The sequence below is a fragment of the Peromyscus leucopus genome, chromosome 4 (assembly GCF_004664715.2).
Source record: "Peromyscus leucopus breed LL Stock chromosome 4, UCI_PerLeu_2.1, whole genome shotgun sequence".
In the NCBI taxonomy this organism is placed as follows: Eukaryota; Metazoa; Chordata; class Mammalia; order Rodentia; family Cricetidae; genus Peromyscus; species Peromyscus leucopus.
In genome coordinates, this window is record NC_051066.1 from 77,431,253 (window position 1) to 77,448,899 (window position 17,647).

The 17,647-nt window shown below is 46.2% G+C and overlaps 1 protein-coding gene across 1 annotated transcript in view; it reads left to right on the forward strand.

The window, feature by feature from the left end:
* Positions 1–17,647, forward strand: part of Pamr1 (peptidase domain containing associated with muscle regeneration 1) — an 89,664-nt gene that overhangs the window by 47,916 nt on the left and 24,101 nt on the right. The window contains exons 4-6 of the mRNA XM_028877926.2: positions 6,532–6,646; positions 8,295–8,512; positions 12,376–12,483. Of these exons, the coding sequence (XP_028733759.1) occupies positions 6,532–6,646; positions 8,295–8,512; positions 12,376–12,483 (441 nt within the window). The remainder of the gene's footprint in view (positions 1–6,531; positions 6,647–8,294; positions 8,513–12,375; positions 12,484–17,647) is intronic.

Below are 17,647 nucleotides of genomic sequence, written 5' to 3' on the forward strand. Positions count from 1 at the left end.
CCAGTCTCAGGGCCTCATAGCCTCAGAATCCCCCAGGGTCTTCGTCGTGCTGTCTGGAAAGCGGTGGAAGTGGGAAGGAGAAGGACTGGAAGAACAGAAGAGTGTATGGGGCTCCTGGTGCTTGGGTTTCAAAGCCACCCCGCTTCTGGTGGGGCTCTGCTGTAGAATGTCTCAGTTCCAGTTAGCATGTCCCAGTTACTAACTCCTGATCTGACTGACTCAAACTGACCAAGCTTATCCCATGTGCCTGCTGGAGGAGAGTGCATTCCTCATCAAAGAAGTGACGTGCTGTGAAAGAAAGAAAGACAGAAAGAAAGAACTGCAGTAAAGAGAGCAATTAGCAAAGTAAGTTTTTAGATGATCAAATAGTGGAACTTTCAGACTAGAGCTTTGAATAACTTTAAAATAATTATATTAAAGGATTTATAGGAAAATATGTCTCTTATGGACTAACATATGAGAAATGTCAGGTGAAATTTAGAAAAACACAAGAACAAAGTGAGCATCCAAGAATTATCAATACAGTAGTTGAAATAAAGAACAACAAAAGCACCAGTTGAAGGGAACCAAGGAGGAGGAAGAAGCAGAGAATTAGAGGTAGGCCAACAAAAGTCAGACCAACGACACCCGGAGACAAGACACACCAAGTCCCCAATGTCATCTTTTTATTAGTGTATTTTAATTGTATAAAACACTGGTTTGTATTGTGATATTTTTACACATGTAAGAAATGGATTGGGGGAGGGGCTGGGTGGAGCAAAGGAGAGATATGGGGACTGAAAACAATCAATGCATTTTCCTTTTCCACCTTCCTCCAGGTCCTATCTTTCCGGCCGGATTGGCAAGTTGACTTAATGTGCATTTTTTGTGTGAAAAGATCCAGGCAGTGTGGGGAGAAAATATCTCCTGCCTCATAATGCTACATATTTTTGATGCTGAACAGTCATTTTAATGGAAGGCATAACACATGCAGTCTATGGAGAAGGGGCTTTGAAATGCTTTGATTGGGCAGGGAGCTGTTGAACTATTGGGTATGGTCACCCATTTGATTAACAGTTCACTGGGCACCAGCTTGATACTTACAAATGACATTGTGAACAAGACAATGTCCCAGCTCTCGCACAACTGTACTATTAAGTACAAAAGAAAATTCAATCAGCAGTTTTCATAAAGGGCCAGGCTGAGTGGAGTTTTAGGCCAAATCACAGCTTGAAAAGTCACTCCAGGACCCCTAGAGTTCCTGATGAGGACAAGAGTACCTATCAAAGCAAAGCCTTTGCTTGGCACTTACTGCTAACTGGGCATTGTTCTAATACCTTCATGCACAGCCTCATTTGGCCTTTCCTGTGGCCTCATCAGAGCTGTTTGATGGAGAAAGACACTAATGCACCCAGGTCAGGGAAGGGATGGAGGAGAGGGGGTGCTGTCACATAGCTGTGAGCACCTGGGCCCCATCTTCTCCACTGAACCACCCCAGAGGACTGGGGCAGCAGAGGTCGGGGTTCTGGGGGTCTGTCTGAGGACCTGAATGGTGATGGTAAGATGACTGGAGTCACACACAAGGCTTCCTTTCTGACCCTGGCCTAGTGCACTGGCAGGCTAACATGTCACCATGAGGGCCTCAGCTCTGCCAGCTGTGTGTCTGCTGGGTATTAACCATGATCACCATGTGACTCTCATGAGATCTAGAGTACAAAGCGGAACCTGAGTTCTCTCTGGAAATCTTATGCTAAGATAGTGTCTCTGATCCAGACAGGACTTAATAGAAAGAATAAAGACATTTACAGAGTGTTTTTAGGAATCACTGTGTTGAAAACCAGGGCTACAGTTAGAGCTCAGCTGGTAGAGTACCAGCCCAGTACAAGTGGACCTAGTTTTGATCCCCAGCAACACATAAAATAGGCATTGAGATGTACCTGTGGAACGCTCTCACTTGGCAGGTGGAAAGAGAAGGATCAAAAGTTCAAGGTCATCCTCAACCTCAGCTAACAAATTCAACACTAGCATGGATGATGTGAGACCCTGTCTCCAAAAAAAAAAAAAAAAAAAAAAAATCACATTTAATCAAACACGGAAATAAGAAAAGCTACAATGGCGGTACTATTATCATTCTCACCTCCAAATGAGAAGCACTGGCTCAGACAACAGGGAACTCTTCTAGGGTTCAAACCCAAGCTGTTTTCATGGACTGAGTCTCACCTCTTGCCTTATCTTTGAAAGAGAAGAGACAGCACCAATATCTCACTGTCTGGACCTTTTCTCCAAGTCCCTATGAGGGAAGAGTAAAGGAAAACAACAACAAAAAGCTGCTTCTCAGAGGTGTGCTGTGTCTCTCTCGCCCCTCACTCCCCACACCTAGTGCTGGAGATGATGAGACTTTGGTGAATGTTGGAGGTGTTCCTTTCTGTGGGGAACCTTCCTGTTCTCTTACTAGTTTGGAAATTAAGGAAGACATCTTTTCGATTCTGTAAAACAGAAGCAGATCTGTCCACCTATCCCATCCATGTTGAGCTGTAACTGTGGGCAAGAAGAGGGGTGAATCCAGCGTTTGGAAGCCTTGGGATGATCTGGATACACACACACACACACACACACACACACACACACACACACACACACACACACACTTGTGTGCAGTAAGACATCATTAGGGAACCCACTCATGTCTCCGGGGCCCTGAGCCTGTTCTGGCCTTCTAACTGAGGACCACCTGCCTGGTTGGCCTGTGGCACTTCCTTGGCAGGAACTCTGGCTGGATTCACTGTTCTGTCCTGGACAGAGAGGTGTGTTAGTTTGTCTCTGCACCCAGATCAGAAGAGGGAAGGGAGCTGAGGGTGCCCCGAATGTGGGAGGGAGTGGGGTCCCTTCTCTTCCTTTCTGCTCAGTGCCCCCTCTCCAAGCACATTTCCAGAAAGCGGCCTCTTTGTCTTTGGTTGGCTGGAAGTTGTTCCTCCTCTTGGAGCCAAAGATTCCCTCCCCTTCAGAGTGAGAGGGAACCACACCAGGAAGAGCTCAGGCCCTGCATATGCTTTGCAGTTCTGGCTACCTCTGGAGGACAGCTCTAAGGCAGGCAGGCATAAAGGGACCAGCCTTCCCTGGGTGGGGCTGGGGGCGCCAAGCCCTCCAGAGGCTGCATGAAACCCTGGAGCTGTCCTAGCTTCACCAAAAGAGACCGGAATGAGGAGGGGCCCACAGACAGGCTGTCTGATTTCAGCTTCCACCAGGAGGAAGAAACCGGAAGTAGGCTGGCAGCCTTCACGCTGCTTCTAACTTGGGGCTCCCAGCAGGAGATTTGTAGGGGGAGCTGGGATTTAACACCTTGCAGGCTGGGAAGCTGCCAGGCTCTGGAGGGCTGAGGCTGTGCGGGAAGGCTTCTTTTTCTGTCTCTCACACCCAGTGTAGCACGGAGCACTTCCTCAGCCTTGCAGCAGATGGGCAGATGTGGGTGAGAAAAAGAGTGAGGTGTGCGGGAAGAAAGATTGTGTGCTTCCGGTGGGGGGCACTTCACTAAGGGCTGCGTGCTGAAAGAGGAGGCAAGTTCTTGCTGCTTCCTAATGCAGAGAGAGAGAGGGTTAGATCAGAACGTCGCTAAGGCAGTACGATGTATCATCCAAGACCCACTACCTGAATTCGGCAGATCCACACATTCAAATCCCTGCTCCCCCCCCCCCCCCGCCCAGTAGCAACAGCTGATTTTCACTGATTTTTGTGTTACCACCTCCACACACAATCTGTCTGAAGCCTCACAAACCATAAGACCTAAGTGCTGCTTTACTCACATCTGACCGAGGTTGACTGAGGTTTGGAGAGGTGAAGTAACTTGCTTAAGGCTGCACAGCTAGTGAGCTTGAAGCTGAGCCTCAGAGGACAGTTAGACTTTGAAATTTCTGTCCTAACGTAATGACGCTCAGAGACTTGCAGGGTCTTCTGTTGGCCATCTGAGCCTGGGAGCATCACGTTCTTATTCTCAGTGTTCAGCATCCAGGCAATGGGAAGATGAATGTTCTTTCCCCCAGATTTAAGATGAGGGTTATCCTTCTTTCCCTCCTTCCTTCATTTGACATACATTCCAGGTACTATTCTAACTGTACAAGCTAGCTAAGGTCCCAACTCTACCAAAGTAGGTAAGGAAGTAAAGTCAAATGATTTCAACTTGTGTGTGTGTGTGTGTGTGTGTGTTATAAAGAAGACAAAACATGATAAAGTTAGACTGTAGAGTGGGGGCAGACATTTCCACGGATGCTTGAGGAAGGGTCTTTGAATAAGTGGCCCCTGAGGTTAGTTATCTGAGACAGGAAGAGGATGAACTTCCTAGGTTGAAGGAGGAGCCAGTTGAAGGCTTAGTGTTAGGAAGGCTGCTGTTGCTGGAGCAGAGTGGGCAGGCAGAAGGGGATTAAGAGGTGCTGTCACATGGCCAACAAGGCAATGCTGTGAATGTCACTGTGTTGTGTGACTTTCCCTGGGGAGATGTGAAGGAATGTCTGTCCACTCTAGATAGGACACTGATGTCTAGCTTGGTGAATCACTGAGTTTACCTGGGTTATTTACAGGAGGAGTTCATGTGTAGAGCTACTGATAAGAGCATGGATCTCTCAAAGACAGCTACCTCACAATAAACAAACAAACAGACAAATAAATTTCCTTTAGGCAACCATGCACTGCACACGTGACAGACTGCTTAGCCTACCAGAGTCTCCTCTCCCCAGCAATTGTTACTACTTTTAAATCATTGGGGAGGGGCCTTGTGAACCTTGTAAGTTTCTGGAGCATCCTTAGCCTTGTAGGTTTCATTAACTTCTTGCATCTTACAAGCTTCCTTGACTTCATTAGTCTTACCAGCCTCCCCTTCTTTCTGGAAGAAATGTTTCAATGCAGAGGAAATAACTACACAACACATGGGAAGGTGCTCCCATGGGGTGAACTTCGGCGAGCTTAAATAGAGAGTGATACTATCTGATTTATTTATTCATTTGAGATAATAAGGACAGGCCTGGGGTCCCTGTGGAGAATAGAATGCTGGGTGTTAAGGACATATGCAGGACAGCTTGGAGGAGGCTGGACTATCGCAGGGGTCCACAGTGGACAGCAGCAGATGACATTCTCATGGTGGAGCAGGGCAGCAACCACACATCTCAGGGAAGAGACGGACTAGACATCTTAGGCAGTCACAACAGCCTTGGGTCTCACCCTCTTTCCCTAAGACCATATCCACGCTTCTACTGTCATTTTGCCATGGACGAACACCCACTGATACTATTTTTCTTATTAGCTTTGAGATTAGCTTTTCTGAGGGCTGGCTCTGGAATGGGACTACTGTATATCTAGAGTTTATGATACCTCAATTTCTGCATAGAACCAGAGTAGATCAGTTTCCCTCATGATGGTCTAGATGGTCAATGTTTTCATTTGCTGAGATCCAACTGTCTCTCTGTGACTTCTCAGCTCTGCTACTATTGGGCTGAAGAGCCAAAGTCAGTATCCCAGTGGATGGGCTCTGCTGTGAACAAGAAAACTTGCTTGTTATTGTTGTTTAATAATGTCTTGCTCTGTAACCTGGGCTATCCTTAAACTTACAATCTTCCGGCCTCAGCCTCCTTGGGTATTGGGATTATAAGTGCATCGTCACACTCAGCCCAGTGAAACTTCATTTACAGCAACAGAGAATAGATTCCGTTTGGCTCTTTGGGTCACAATTTGCCAAGGTCAGGTAAAGAAAACCATTTATTTATATTACTCAAGTGAATTTTTTTTTTCAAATAAATCACCTGAAAATGTTTACTAGAAACCCTTTTACAAAAATAGGGTGTACATTGCCATGGATAAACGTACAATTCAAAGAACGTCTCTGTTAGGGACTTCCAAGTCTCAGAGTTGTCTTTGGAAACAGTTTATGGGACCAGCGAAGCAGGGGCTGGAATGCTTCTGGCTCTTCAGCCAGGAACTTGTCCTTTATCCACGGTTTGCGTTTTTAGTGGACAGACCTAATGAAAGCTTGAACAGGAAGACACGGGGGTAAGAGGAAAAGCGATAACCATTAATCTAGCTCACCTCATGGTGATCATTTGTCTTTTCTAGCATCGTTGTGGGTTAAGGAAGCATTTATCAGTTGGTCACAGAACAAATCTCACAACTGGTCACAGAACAGATGAACACATCCGTTGTCTAAGCGGGTGGGAAGGAGGGAGAAGAAGTGATGCTGGAGAGGCCCAGCCTTCTGCAGGAAGTAGCAGGAGAGGAAATGAGGTCACAGAGAGGCAGATGACGGATGCTGTGGACTTTACATCAGGCACTAGTCTCTCGGGAACAAGACTGGAAAACTGAGATGGTCCCACTCTGTCCCACATGACTGGGCAGAATAAAGGAACTAAGTTATGCAAATTCCCTAGATTGAGAATTATTTACACACTTCTTCCTTTTCCGCTTTATTTGGTTCTTGGGGATGTGACTGAAGCAAAAGGCCCTGTGGAATTTCTCCCGTATCTCTTCTCTTGACCCTGTTGTCTGTGTCTCCATCTTTTCTTCTCTTCTCAGGGTGTGGCCAGGTTCTTCGAGCCTCAAAGGGTCAGATTCTGCTGGAGAGCTACCCCTTAAATGCGCACTGTGAGTGGACCATTCACGCCAGACCTGGGTTTATCATCCAGCTGAGGTAGGAGTAAGAACCTATAAGGAAACTGTGATGGGATGGAGGGTCCTGTGTCTGGGTGACCAGGGATGAAACATTGACACCGTTCTTCCCTCCAGAATAGTCTCACCTCCTGAAGCATGGCTCCTCTTCCTTTCCAGCAGGATGGAATGATTCCATCACTTACAGGATTTCCGGGACTATTGTTCTTCTCTAACTAGTGGTGAGGGGGAGGTGATTAAAACCCCTGGTTCTTTGGGTTACAAGTTTTCAGTAAGTATTTTCTGAGTGAACCAGTTCATGCCAATGTTGCCATGTGCTATCTGGCTCCTTAAATGGCTTCCTGCCCTTCAAAAGGGGTAACATGTCACCAAAACTGACAGCGAAAAGCAAACTAGACCCCTTCCTAAATCCTCCTGTGCCAAACCAGACTTGATTTCTGGTGCCCCCACAACCCAAGGACCTGGGCTTGGGAACAAGACTCAATGGTTGGCTTTTCTGATCCAGGGAGCCAGTGAAGGGCCATCGTCTTCCTGCTTAATAGACTCTGGGCTGGGTCTGTGGTGTTAAATATTGCAAGTTAATATTTCAGCAGTTCAGGGACCAAGACAAATGGGTATTTCAGAGCCTCTGAGAGTGTCTCCAAGACGCAGGGCACAAAAATAAATCTCTCCTAAAATAAAATGGAAGAAGCACGTCAGCTATTCAAGAGTCCCAGAGAAGCACAGAGACACGGGATTTCATTGCACTTATTGAAACACGGGCTTCCTGGCCAGGGACAGCTAAAATGGTGGGAACGTTTGGAGGCGCATGTAGAATGCTTTGCCCAAAGCTCGATGGTCATCCCCAGTGCTCCTTTGCAGCACTAACCACATCCATGCTGTCATGCAAATCTGTCTTCCTGCCTGTAAAATAATCTCAAAGTCGTCCACATCCTCCCTTTTTACCCACTGTCACAATGTTAGTGCAAGGATCCCCCATCCTCCCCGAGAGAGGTCCTGGATCTGGCCGCATCTCTCTGCTTCCACTGTGACCGATGCTACCATTTCCTCCCTTTAGACTGATCTTTGTGCAGTGGAAATTCAACCATCAGCCCATTGTTGAAGCCTGCCAATGGCTGCCCACTGGACTTAAAATGAAATCTGAACTCCCCAGAATGCAGGGTGAAACTCTGGCTCTCCTTGTTGGCCTTAGCTCTCTCATGTCCTCCCTCCCTCACGGCCTAGCTCTCACTGACCACCCTCCCTCACAGCCTAGCTCTCACTGACCCTCCCTTTATTCACGGCCTTGCAGTAACCGTGACTTTCTTTCAGGTCCTCATACATGCCACACTCATTATAGTCACTAGGATTTCTGCACTTATACATTCTTCTCCCTAGACCACTCTTACCCATGACCTTCCCAAATCTGACTCCATTGCATTACTTAAATCTTGGCTCAGATGTCAGGCTTTTGGAGATGTCTCAGTAATATTGACAGCAGTCTTTTTTCCTCCATCTTTCCCCGCTACTCTTATATGGCTTATTCTGCACCTGTCCCGAGTCCCATTCTTTATTATCTGTTTTCTATATTAGTTTATCTCCATGAAGTCATCTGATCTTGAGTTCACCCGCAGGGTCTCAGGACAGACCCTGGGCCCACCTGCTCCTTCTGCCACTCTTCCCCCACACAGGTTTGGCATGCTGAGCCTGGAGTTTGACTACATGTGCCAGTATGACTACGTTGAGGTTCGCGATGGGGATAACAGTGACAGCCCCATCATCAAGCGTTTCTGTGGCAACGAGCGGCCAGCTCCCATCAGGAGCACCGGTTCTTCCCTCCATGTCCTTTTCCGCTCCGATGGCTCCAAGAACTTCGATGGATTCCATGCTGTCTTTGAGGAGATCACAGGTAAAAAGCACAGGGACGAATGTTGCAGCGGAGGACTTGCTCCGTAAAAGCACCTTTCTAGGTCTCCTTGTTCATCTTTATTCAACAATAGGATGCCCAGATCTCAGAAGCAGCCTACGTAAAGAGGGAAAAAATAAGCGGAAAGATGAGAACTTTCCTTCTCTCCCCTCAGCAAAGCTCACCCAAAACTGGAACAAGGAATTATGCCTTCCTTATCCAGAGGAGGTGGCTGGATCCCACATGGGCTGCGTTGTATATTGAGGGTCACACAGGTATGAGGGTGGAGCCTAGGGTTTGTATTAAAGCTTTTGACTCTAGCAATCATGTGAAGAGGCCACTCATGGTTAAGAGTGCTGGCTTTATGAGTGCTGGCTTTGTGACCAAGTTATGTGACTTTGGGGAAATTCTTCTGCCTTTCTGGGCCTCAATTTTCTAAGAAATAATAAAAGGAAGAAAAGATGGGTTGATCCTTAAAGACACTCTGGAAGAAGAAGCTTCCATAGTCTAAGCACTCACGACCGCCTCAGCCATAGGCATTGCAGGTCGGAAGCCCGAGCCCATGCTCCACTAATAACTCCCACTGTGTTCAGGCAAGTGACCCCAGTTAAACTCAGTGGGTCACAAAAATAAACAAACAAAACCAAGAAAGACAGGAAAGCAGGAAGGGGGTTAGCAGGAGCAGGAAGGGGCGTGAAAGGCTGAGAGCAGATGTAAAAGTGATCAAAATGCACAGTATCCATGTGTGGAATTGTCCAAAAGTTAGAATTAAAAATATTTATTTTATGTGTATGTGTGTTCAGTCTGCACGTAAGTCTGTGTACGGTGTGCATGCTTGGTGCCCACCGAGGCCATCAGATCATCTGGGAGTGGAGTTACAGACAGTTGTGAACTGTCATGTGGGGTCTGGAACTTGAACCTGGGTCCTCTAGAAGAGCAGCCAATGCTCTTATCCTCCAAGTCATCTCTCCAGGCCCAGAAATATATTTTTTAAAGTCTTAAACTTAAATGCCATTTACTTGATTACTCCAAGGTCAACTTCAGTCCTGCCCTATCTGGTCTTATCTGGAGGTAGGCTTGACCATCTGGACAGAACCCTGAATTCTAAGGAGTCACTTCAGCTCTCTTTATTGCGAGTCTGGATTTCTCATGTTTTACACAACAAGCTTCTGCTCTAAGGTCAAAATTTAAAGCCATTGTGTGAGAGTAATGAAGAAAGAACAAGCCTGCAGTGGCGACCTGGTTATCAGAAGGCTGTGGGAGGAAGGGCTAAGGTGAGAGTCTCAGGGAAGGAAGAAATGAGAGGCCCCAGAATCAGGCTTCTTCAGCCACACCCTTTGTTCAAGACCAGCATCCTGACCTCCGAGTCTTCCCCTCCTTGAAGATGGTACTCACAGCAGCTCTCTGTAGTTGTTCTTTATTGTCCGAGGGTCTGGTTCCTTCTCATGCTGGGTCCTACGGTGCTGTACAGGGAAAGATGTAGTGTTGCTGGAGTGGAGTGTGGTCAGTCTGTGGCTAGCTCCTCATTCCACAACGGCACCCTACAGAGTAGACTGAGGAGATGCAGTGAGAAGCATCGGTGGATGTTTGGAACATGCAGCCGGAGCTGGCTGGCAAGGTAGCCAGGGTGGACAGTGGCAGGTCGTTAGCTTGCGGCCCTGTGACTAGAGAAGCATCTTCCCCCTCTGAGGAGGGCTGGTGACAGCAGGCGGCACCACCTCTCGTCTGTCCCTCAAACACTCCCAGCTGTCGGCTCACCTTTGACTTATTCCCTCTGGCTAAGGTCACTCGGCCCAAACTTGTACTTTGAAATCTGTTCTGCAGGCCTTTCCCACATTCTCTCTTCTCTGCTACCTTTCTCTTTCTCCATTGAGTTCTGACTTTGCCCTCTTGTTAACTAACCTGTAGCACTTCTTTTGTCCACCGTAAACTACCTACATTATGCTTCAGGCTGTAGTCATTGTGTATTCTCCTTTACATAGCCTTGATCTGGTAAATTGGAAGTCCTGTGTGTCTGTCTCTCCAGGGCCCTCACTACTATTTCACTGAACTGAGCCCAGGGATAGAGTTCTACATAAGCATATATGGATTTAGGAATGAGGGCTAACACATACACTAATGTTTTCCATTGGCCTTTGCAGGGGAAAAAAAAGCCCCTTAGATGCTCAGTAAGCCACAGGTTCTGAGCTTCAGTAAGATTTGAAAAGACTGAATACTATGTGTGTTCTTGGAACTTCACAGGTACACTAGGCCACTGAACTAGGAAGTTCTGCAGCAAAGAGATCTGACCTATTACTGGTTGAGCGGCACTTCTTGGGGAGTCTAAAAAACACCCCATCTAATTCTGGCTTAATGAAACAGTGGTTTATTAGGGGTTCTTGCAGGAACCTGGGTGAAGGGCTTCTTACGGGAACTGTGCCACTCAGGAAGCATAACCCAGCATGGTGATGATTCCTGACCGCTGGAGTTGCCTGTGCAGTTTGCAGGCAGCTGCACCACGGAAAAGTCTCCTTTTCCCCAGCGTTTGTTCGCTGGTTGCATGACCTCGAGGACGAACCTGCTGAGTCCCTGTGGGAGAGATACTGCATGATGTTGCTTTCATTGGTGCTTTTCCACTGTGTGTTTGCCTTCTGTATGTGGGTGTTGTTGGTTATTTTTACTCTTTACTCTTTGGCTCTTTGGGAGCCCACCACCTGGCTCCAAATAAATCCACATGGAGACTTATTCTTACTCATAAATGCCCAGCCTTAGCTTGGCTTATTTCTAGTCAGTGTTCCTTAACTTAAATTATCCCATTTACCTTTTGCCTCTGGATTTTTTTTCTTTTCTTCTGTATATCTTACTTTCACTCTTACTCCATGGCTGGCTGTGTGGCTGTGTGGCTGGCCCATAGCATCTTCCTCTCTAAGTTCTTTTGCTCCTCGATCTTGCTTCTCTCTTTTTCTCCTTCTGTTTATTCTCTCTGCTCTAGTCTCCTGCCTGCTTGCATGAGCTCTTAGTAGACATCAGTTTTAGACAGGCACAGTAACACAGCTTCACAGAGTTAAACACATGCAATATAAAAGAATGCAACACATCTTTGTATCATTTAAACAAATGTTCCACAGCATAAGCAAAGGTAACACATCTTAAAATAATATTCCACAGCATATGGGTACCTTGAACATACTGTTAGGTGCTTTGGACATGTTAAGCAGCATCTGCACCACTTGACACTTAATGTCATTGTGCTTTCTGCATTCTCAAATCACAGCATCATGAATTCAGTAAAATGAACAATTACATTGTAAGAAGTTGGGGTAAACACATTGGCTCAGATTACAGACTCAAGTGTGGTGGTATTGTGTTCCCCAAAATATTGTGCACGTTAATAAACTTATCTGGGGTCAGAGAACAGAACAGCCACAATATTAAACATAGAGGTTAGGCAGTGGTAACACATGCCTTTAATCCTAGCATTTCAGAGGCAGAAATCCACCTGGATCTCTGTGTGTTCAAGGATACAGCCAAGCATGGTGACTCATACCTTTAATCTAGAAAGTGAGCCTTTAATCCCAGGAAGTGATGGCAGAAAGCAGAAAGGTATATAAGGCACGAGGACCAGGAACTAGAGCTGGTTAAGCTTTTCAGCTTTTAGCAGCAGTTCAGCTGAGATTCATTCTGGATGAGGACTCAGAGGCTTCCAGTCTGAAGAAACAGGATCAGCTGAGGAATTGGCAAGGTGAGGTGGCTGTGGCTTGTTCTCCTTCTCTGATCTTCCAGTGTTCATGGTTTGATTTTATTAATAAGAACTTTTAAGATCCTGCTACACTTGAGGAGGTGGATCACTGTTGGTGGTGACATTGACAGATGCCTTTGTCTTTCAGCGTGTTCCTCATCCCCTTGTTTCCACGATGGCACATGCCTCCTTGATGCAACTGGATCTTACAAATGTGCCTGCTTGGCTGGCTACACCGGGCAGCGCTGTGAAAACCGTGAGTATGCCTCCTGGTGGGCTTTAAGGTATTAGTGGGGGCATCCACAGGGATTTGGGGGCTCACAGCACTCTGGTTTCTTGGTGTCTCCAGTGGTCTGTCAGAGATGGCACATCATAGGGGCCTCTGAGTCATAGTTGTTGCCATCATTATTGTCATCATAGTGTGTGTGTGTGTGTGTGTGTGTGTGTGTGTGTGTGTGTGTGTGTAAGTGAGCGCCTGTGGAGGCCAGAGTTTGATGTTGGGTGTTTTCCTCTATTGCTCTCCCCCTTATTTTTCTCCATTGAACTTGGGACTCATTGACTGGCTAGCCTGTCCAGACAGCAAGGCCGTCTTCCTGTTTGCTTCTCACAGTGCTGAGACTGAGGATGTGTACTGTCAGAATGAAAGAAATGGATGCTAGGACTCTAGTCTTACACCGTCATGCCTTCACAGCAGGCATTTTACCCACTGAATCATCTCCACAGTCCCCCAAGCCACATTCTCTTTTCCTTCTTTCTCTCTCTGTCTATGCCTCTTTCTTGGTTTGGGTGCTAGGGACTGAACCCAGGCTTTCCTTCATGCTAAACACAAGTCTTTCCACTGAGCTACGGCTTTCTTCCTTGTGCCATGGATTGGCTCTACTGTTAATTTGCTAGCTCTTTGGTTCTTATGGACAGTCAAAAGCAGAGCAGTAGCAGCCCTCAGGAACCTGGGGCCCTTAAAAAAGGAAACCAGGTGAAACTAAAACAAATAACCCACACCAAAGCAGCAGGAATTTCTAAATTATGTCCTTGAAAAGGCAGGACACAATTTTCTTCTTCTGATACTAGATTTGAGCTTTTGCCAGAGGGAGAAATTTGAACCGACTGAGTTCATACATACATATAACAGGGCATATCCTTTTGGCCTTGGGAAGTATGTGTCCCACGACACCACAACTTCCCAGCTCTGCTGTGTGGTGCTGAGGACCATGCCGTTGGCAAAGAGGAACTTCACCATCATGACCAGAAATACTTGATTATGGTGTCTGGTAGCCAAGATTCTATGTATAATGCTTGTCCTAGCAGAAATTTGAGACCTAAAATTCGTGCCACTTCCTCCACCTATTGCTCTGCAATGGAGTGTGCAGAATGAGATGTGCAGAGCAAGAATGAAGGTTTGAAGACAAGTGGAGGAAGATAATGTCCTGAGCAGGGCTCCTCAAAATAGATCCAGAGATGGGGTGTGTGCAAGTGAGGCTGTAAGGACAAGCTCCCCAGAGGTGCTCTTATGGCTTGGGAGACCTGACCTAGAAATGGAAAGAAGTCAAGCAAAAAGCAATTTCAAGAAAAAACCTGGGCCCACTGCTTGGCGATATTGAAATATGGAATGCTAGTGAAGTGCGCGCAAGGGTACTGGGTTCTTCTAACCACACAGCAGCTAGTCACTAGCCAGGCTGCCCTGGGGGAGAAGGGAAATGTGAACTCAGGCACGCTGTCTTAGTTAGCTTAACTGTCAACTTGACACCACGGAGAGTCACCTGAGAAGGGCCTCTTGGTTGAGGGATTGCCCAGGTCAGACAGGCAAGGCTATGAGCTGCCTGTCGGGGATTGTCTCTTTTGTTAATTGATTATAGCAGGACCCAGTGTGGCACCATTCTCTGGACCTGTGTTCCTGGGCTGTAGAAGAAAGCTAGCTAAGCATGAGCCTGCAAACGAGCCAGCGAGTAGCCAGCCTTCTTCCATCATTTCTGACGCTCTTCCTGGGCTAGGAGTGCGTTCCCCGCTTGGAGGTAATGCTGTGTGGAACAGCAAGCCTCCCTGCCGTCAGGTTCCTGATTTGAGTTCCTGTCTTGACTTTCCTCAATGGTGCACTGTGACCCGGAGGTGTAAGAGAGATAAACCCTTTCCTCCCTAAGTTATTTTTGGTCAGAGTGTTTTATCTCGGCAACAGAAAGGAAACTAGAACATATGCCTAGCTTCCTGAGCAGATGCTCAGTGTGGTTCCAGGAACCGAGGATCAGTTTCCTGAAATCATACAGGCCACAGGATTCAGTGGGGGAGGAAAAGGAGAGCATACGAACAGGAGGAATGGATTCAAGGGCAGAGCACTGTTCATGTCTTCTCCAGTCATTCCGGACTAGAGCGCGCACACACACACACACACACACACACACACACGCACACACACGTTCTGTGCGCCTCTGCTGTCTGAGAGTTGCTGTGTTTTTCAGGCACATGTTTCCTAGCATTCCTTACAAACCGTGCGTTTCAACAGTGGGTCTCTGAGTATGCTACCATGCTCTGCTAAAATCTCTGGTTCAGCACAGTGGCTGGAGTGTGTAGGAGGCTTAGAAAATGATGCTGAGATTCATGGACCCTCCCTGATTTGAGGCTTCTGTGTTATGTGTAAGGCAGATGAGAGCAATGTTGTTTCCTCCTCGTTTCAAGGATTTGTATGTGTTGTCTAGAGTCTGAGCAACAGCAAGCTCTGAGATTCAGAAGGGAAATGAAGGAAAGGTAGGCTTCATTTCTGGACGACTAGCCACAGTTCTGATAAACAGGTAACACTCGATGAAAGCAAAACATGAGCACATAAGCCAGACACCTTTAAGAACTGTTTCAGATCAGGAGAGGAAAGTAAATTGCTCCAGACGTTATGACTAAACTATGCATGGGTGGCGTGCAAGTCAAAAGTGGATTTTTCTGTAAAGTTATTCTATCAAAAGAAAAACAAGCATCATGAAGAAAGAACGTAGTGTAAGGCACGTGGATTGTAGCTTGATTCATAAACGGTCTCAAATCACTTTAAATACCAGGCAAGGTTGGGGTTTGGCTTTGTGATGGTGTGTTTGCATAGCATGTGTCCTCAGCACTGCAAACAACAACAACAACAAAAAGCCACAGACAAATGAAAACAAGCAAACAAACAACCATCATGACCCCCTAGGGAGATGGTCAAGGGAATTAATTCTCCATGTCCATGTTTCAATACAGTTCCGAAACTGTAAGCCTGGCACTGCATACTTGCAGCTGGGTGAAGAGTTGGGGATGGGCTTGTCATCTGTCATTTGCTAATAGCAGTCTGGGAAATTATATTTTTATTGTTTTTTGTAAGATCTAGGTCTGCTTTTCCTGATATGAAGTTCAGGGTGAATTCTAACTCACTCAGTCAGTGAGACATCACAAAAATCCAGCCATGAAGTTTACTTGGTTATTTCTGAACAGATCTTGGCCATTGTTCATGGCAGTTTTTCCATGAAGAGAGTAAAACTGAGCAGGTGCGTGTGTGTGTGTGTGTGTGTGTGTGCTCTCACACGCACATGCACTTTTGTTTTCCTTCCGAGGATATCAATGGGCTGGAGCAATATCCCCAGAGGGAATTTTTTCAAAATTAGCAAGAAATGCAGGCAAGCTTTTGGAGAATCGCCAAACTCCAAAATACCCAAATTGGACCTGGCACTTGCTTTTAGAAGCAGCTTCAAGAGCACCAAGGCATGAATGAGAGCCCTGTCCTTTACTGATGCGCCTTTAAACCTGGTCCCCAGCAAATTCAGAGCCAGGAGATGCGCACATTTCTCATAGTTTGTGATATCTCGGGTGCAGATCATAGCATGTAGTGTGGTGAGAGTCCAGGTGACTGACGACCTCTGCTCAACACTGAGTCCTTTCCCCTAGGTAAGGTTCGTCAGCCCCTCTGTTCCAAACAGTCCTTGACGTTAGATTTTCTCCTCATTTCTCATGCCCGTGAATGGGAGTGGAATAGGAATAGATTTTCCCACTTAATTCCTGAAGAAACATACACTTTACAAAAGTCAAAGAGGGTTTGAGAGGTCACTCTATGGGCAAAATGTTTGCCACACAAGTGTGAGGACCTTAGGTCAAACCTCCAGAGCTCACATAGAGCCAGATGTATTACTGTGCACATCTGTAATCTCCGTGCTGCTAAGGGAAAATGGAAAGTAGAGACAGGAGAATTTCAGAAAGCTGGTAGTCCTGGTGCATGCAGTGTGTGGGCAGGGGTGGAAGACAAGAACCAGCATTGGAGGTTGTTCTCTGTCTTCCATTTATGCGCCATGGCCTGTGTGTATGCACAACATTAACGTACACAAATGCACACACACACACACACATACACACACACACACATCACATATGTTTATTTTTAAGAAGGTGAGCAATATCAGGTATATAAAATAAAAATGAAATATTACTTTTCCTGACCCATCTTTGTTCTCAGAGGAACCACTTTGAGGAATGCTAGATCTATGTTTCTTAGACTTTTTCTAAGTTAGATATCTAAATCATACTTTAAACCAGTGATTCTCAGCTCTGCCTCCCATATCCACACATACATGGCATTTGGAAATATTGGAAGATGATTTGGATGAAAACTGGATGGTGATGCATCCTGTGGACTGAAGGATGCTGCTGAGCATCCTTCCAGACACAGGACAGGCTCTGCTGCTGTTATCCAGCCTCAGTGTCAGGAGTGACAAGGTGGGAAGTCTCTATTTTAAATGAAAGTAGATGAAAGCATGCTTATGAATTTTCAATGTGTTGTCAATGTCCACGGCATAGACTTTTTCCCAGACAAAATGATTGTTGACTATTCTACGGTGAATGTGAAAATATGCACTCATCTAATTCCTTAAGATGGACTTGTTACTGTTCTAAATATTTTGTTATTATGAAGAGAGCTGCAATCAGATCCTTACATTATTTTGTTGTTCACATGGAAACTGAATTCCCAGATGCTGTACTGTCTGTTCAGAGGGCACACATGACTATATTTTTTGAGAGCCATTGCTGAAAGGGCACAGGAAGATTTGCTTTTAAGCAATCTGATACCATCTAGGGTTGCAGTAATGGGTTCCTTTTCTCTGCTGATTAAAGGATTAAAAATGCAGGAAAAGTTGGAAAGTCATCAAAGTCAATGTTTATTCAAAGAGGACAATTTTACTAGAGTTTAATTGAAAAAAAAAAACCCTCCGGTCAGGCAAGCTGTAAATCGAGGAGGAGAATGGAGGAGAATGGAGGAGAGAAGGGAAAAAAAGCCATCCCATTTGAGTTAAGGCAGTGTGGAGGGCAGTTGTGCACCAGCAGACACATGGTGAGGGGGTCAGTTTTAGGGGGGCAATGAAGTCCCGAGTGTCAGGGAAAGCATGGTTGGAAAAGGCATAGAAGAAAAAAAACAGGCTTTT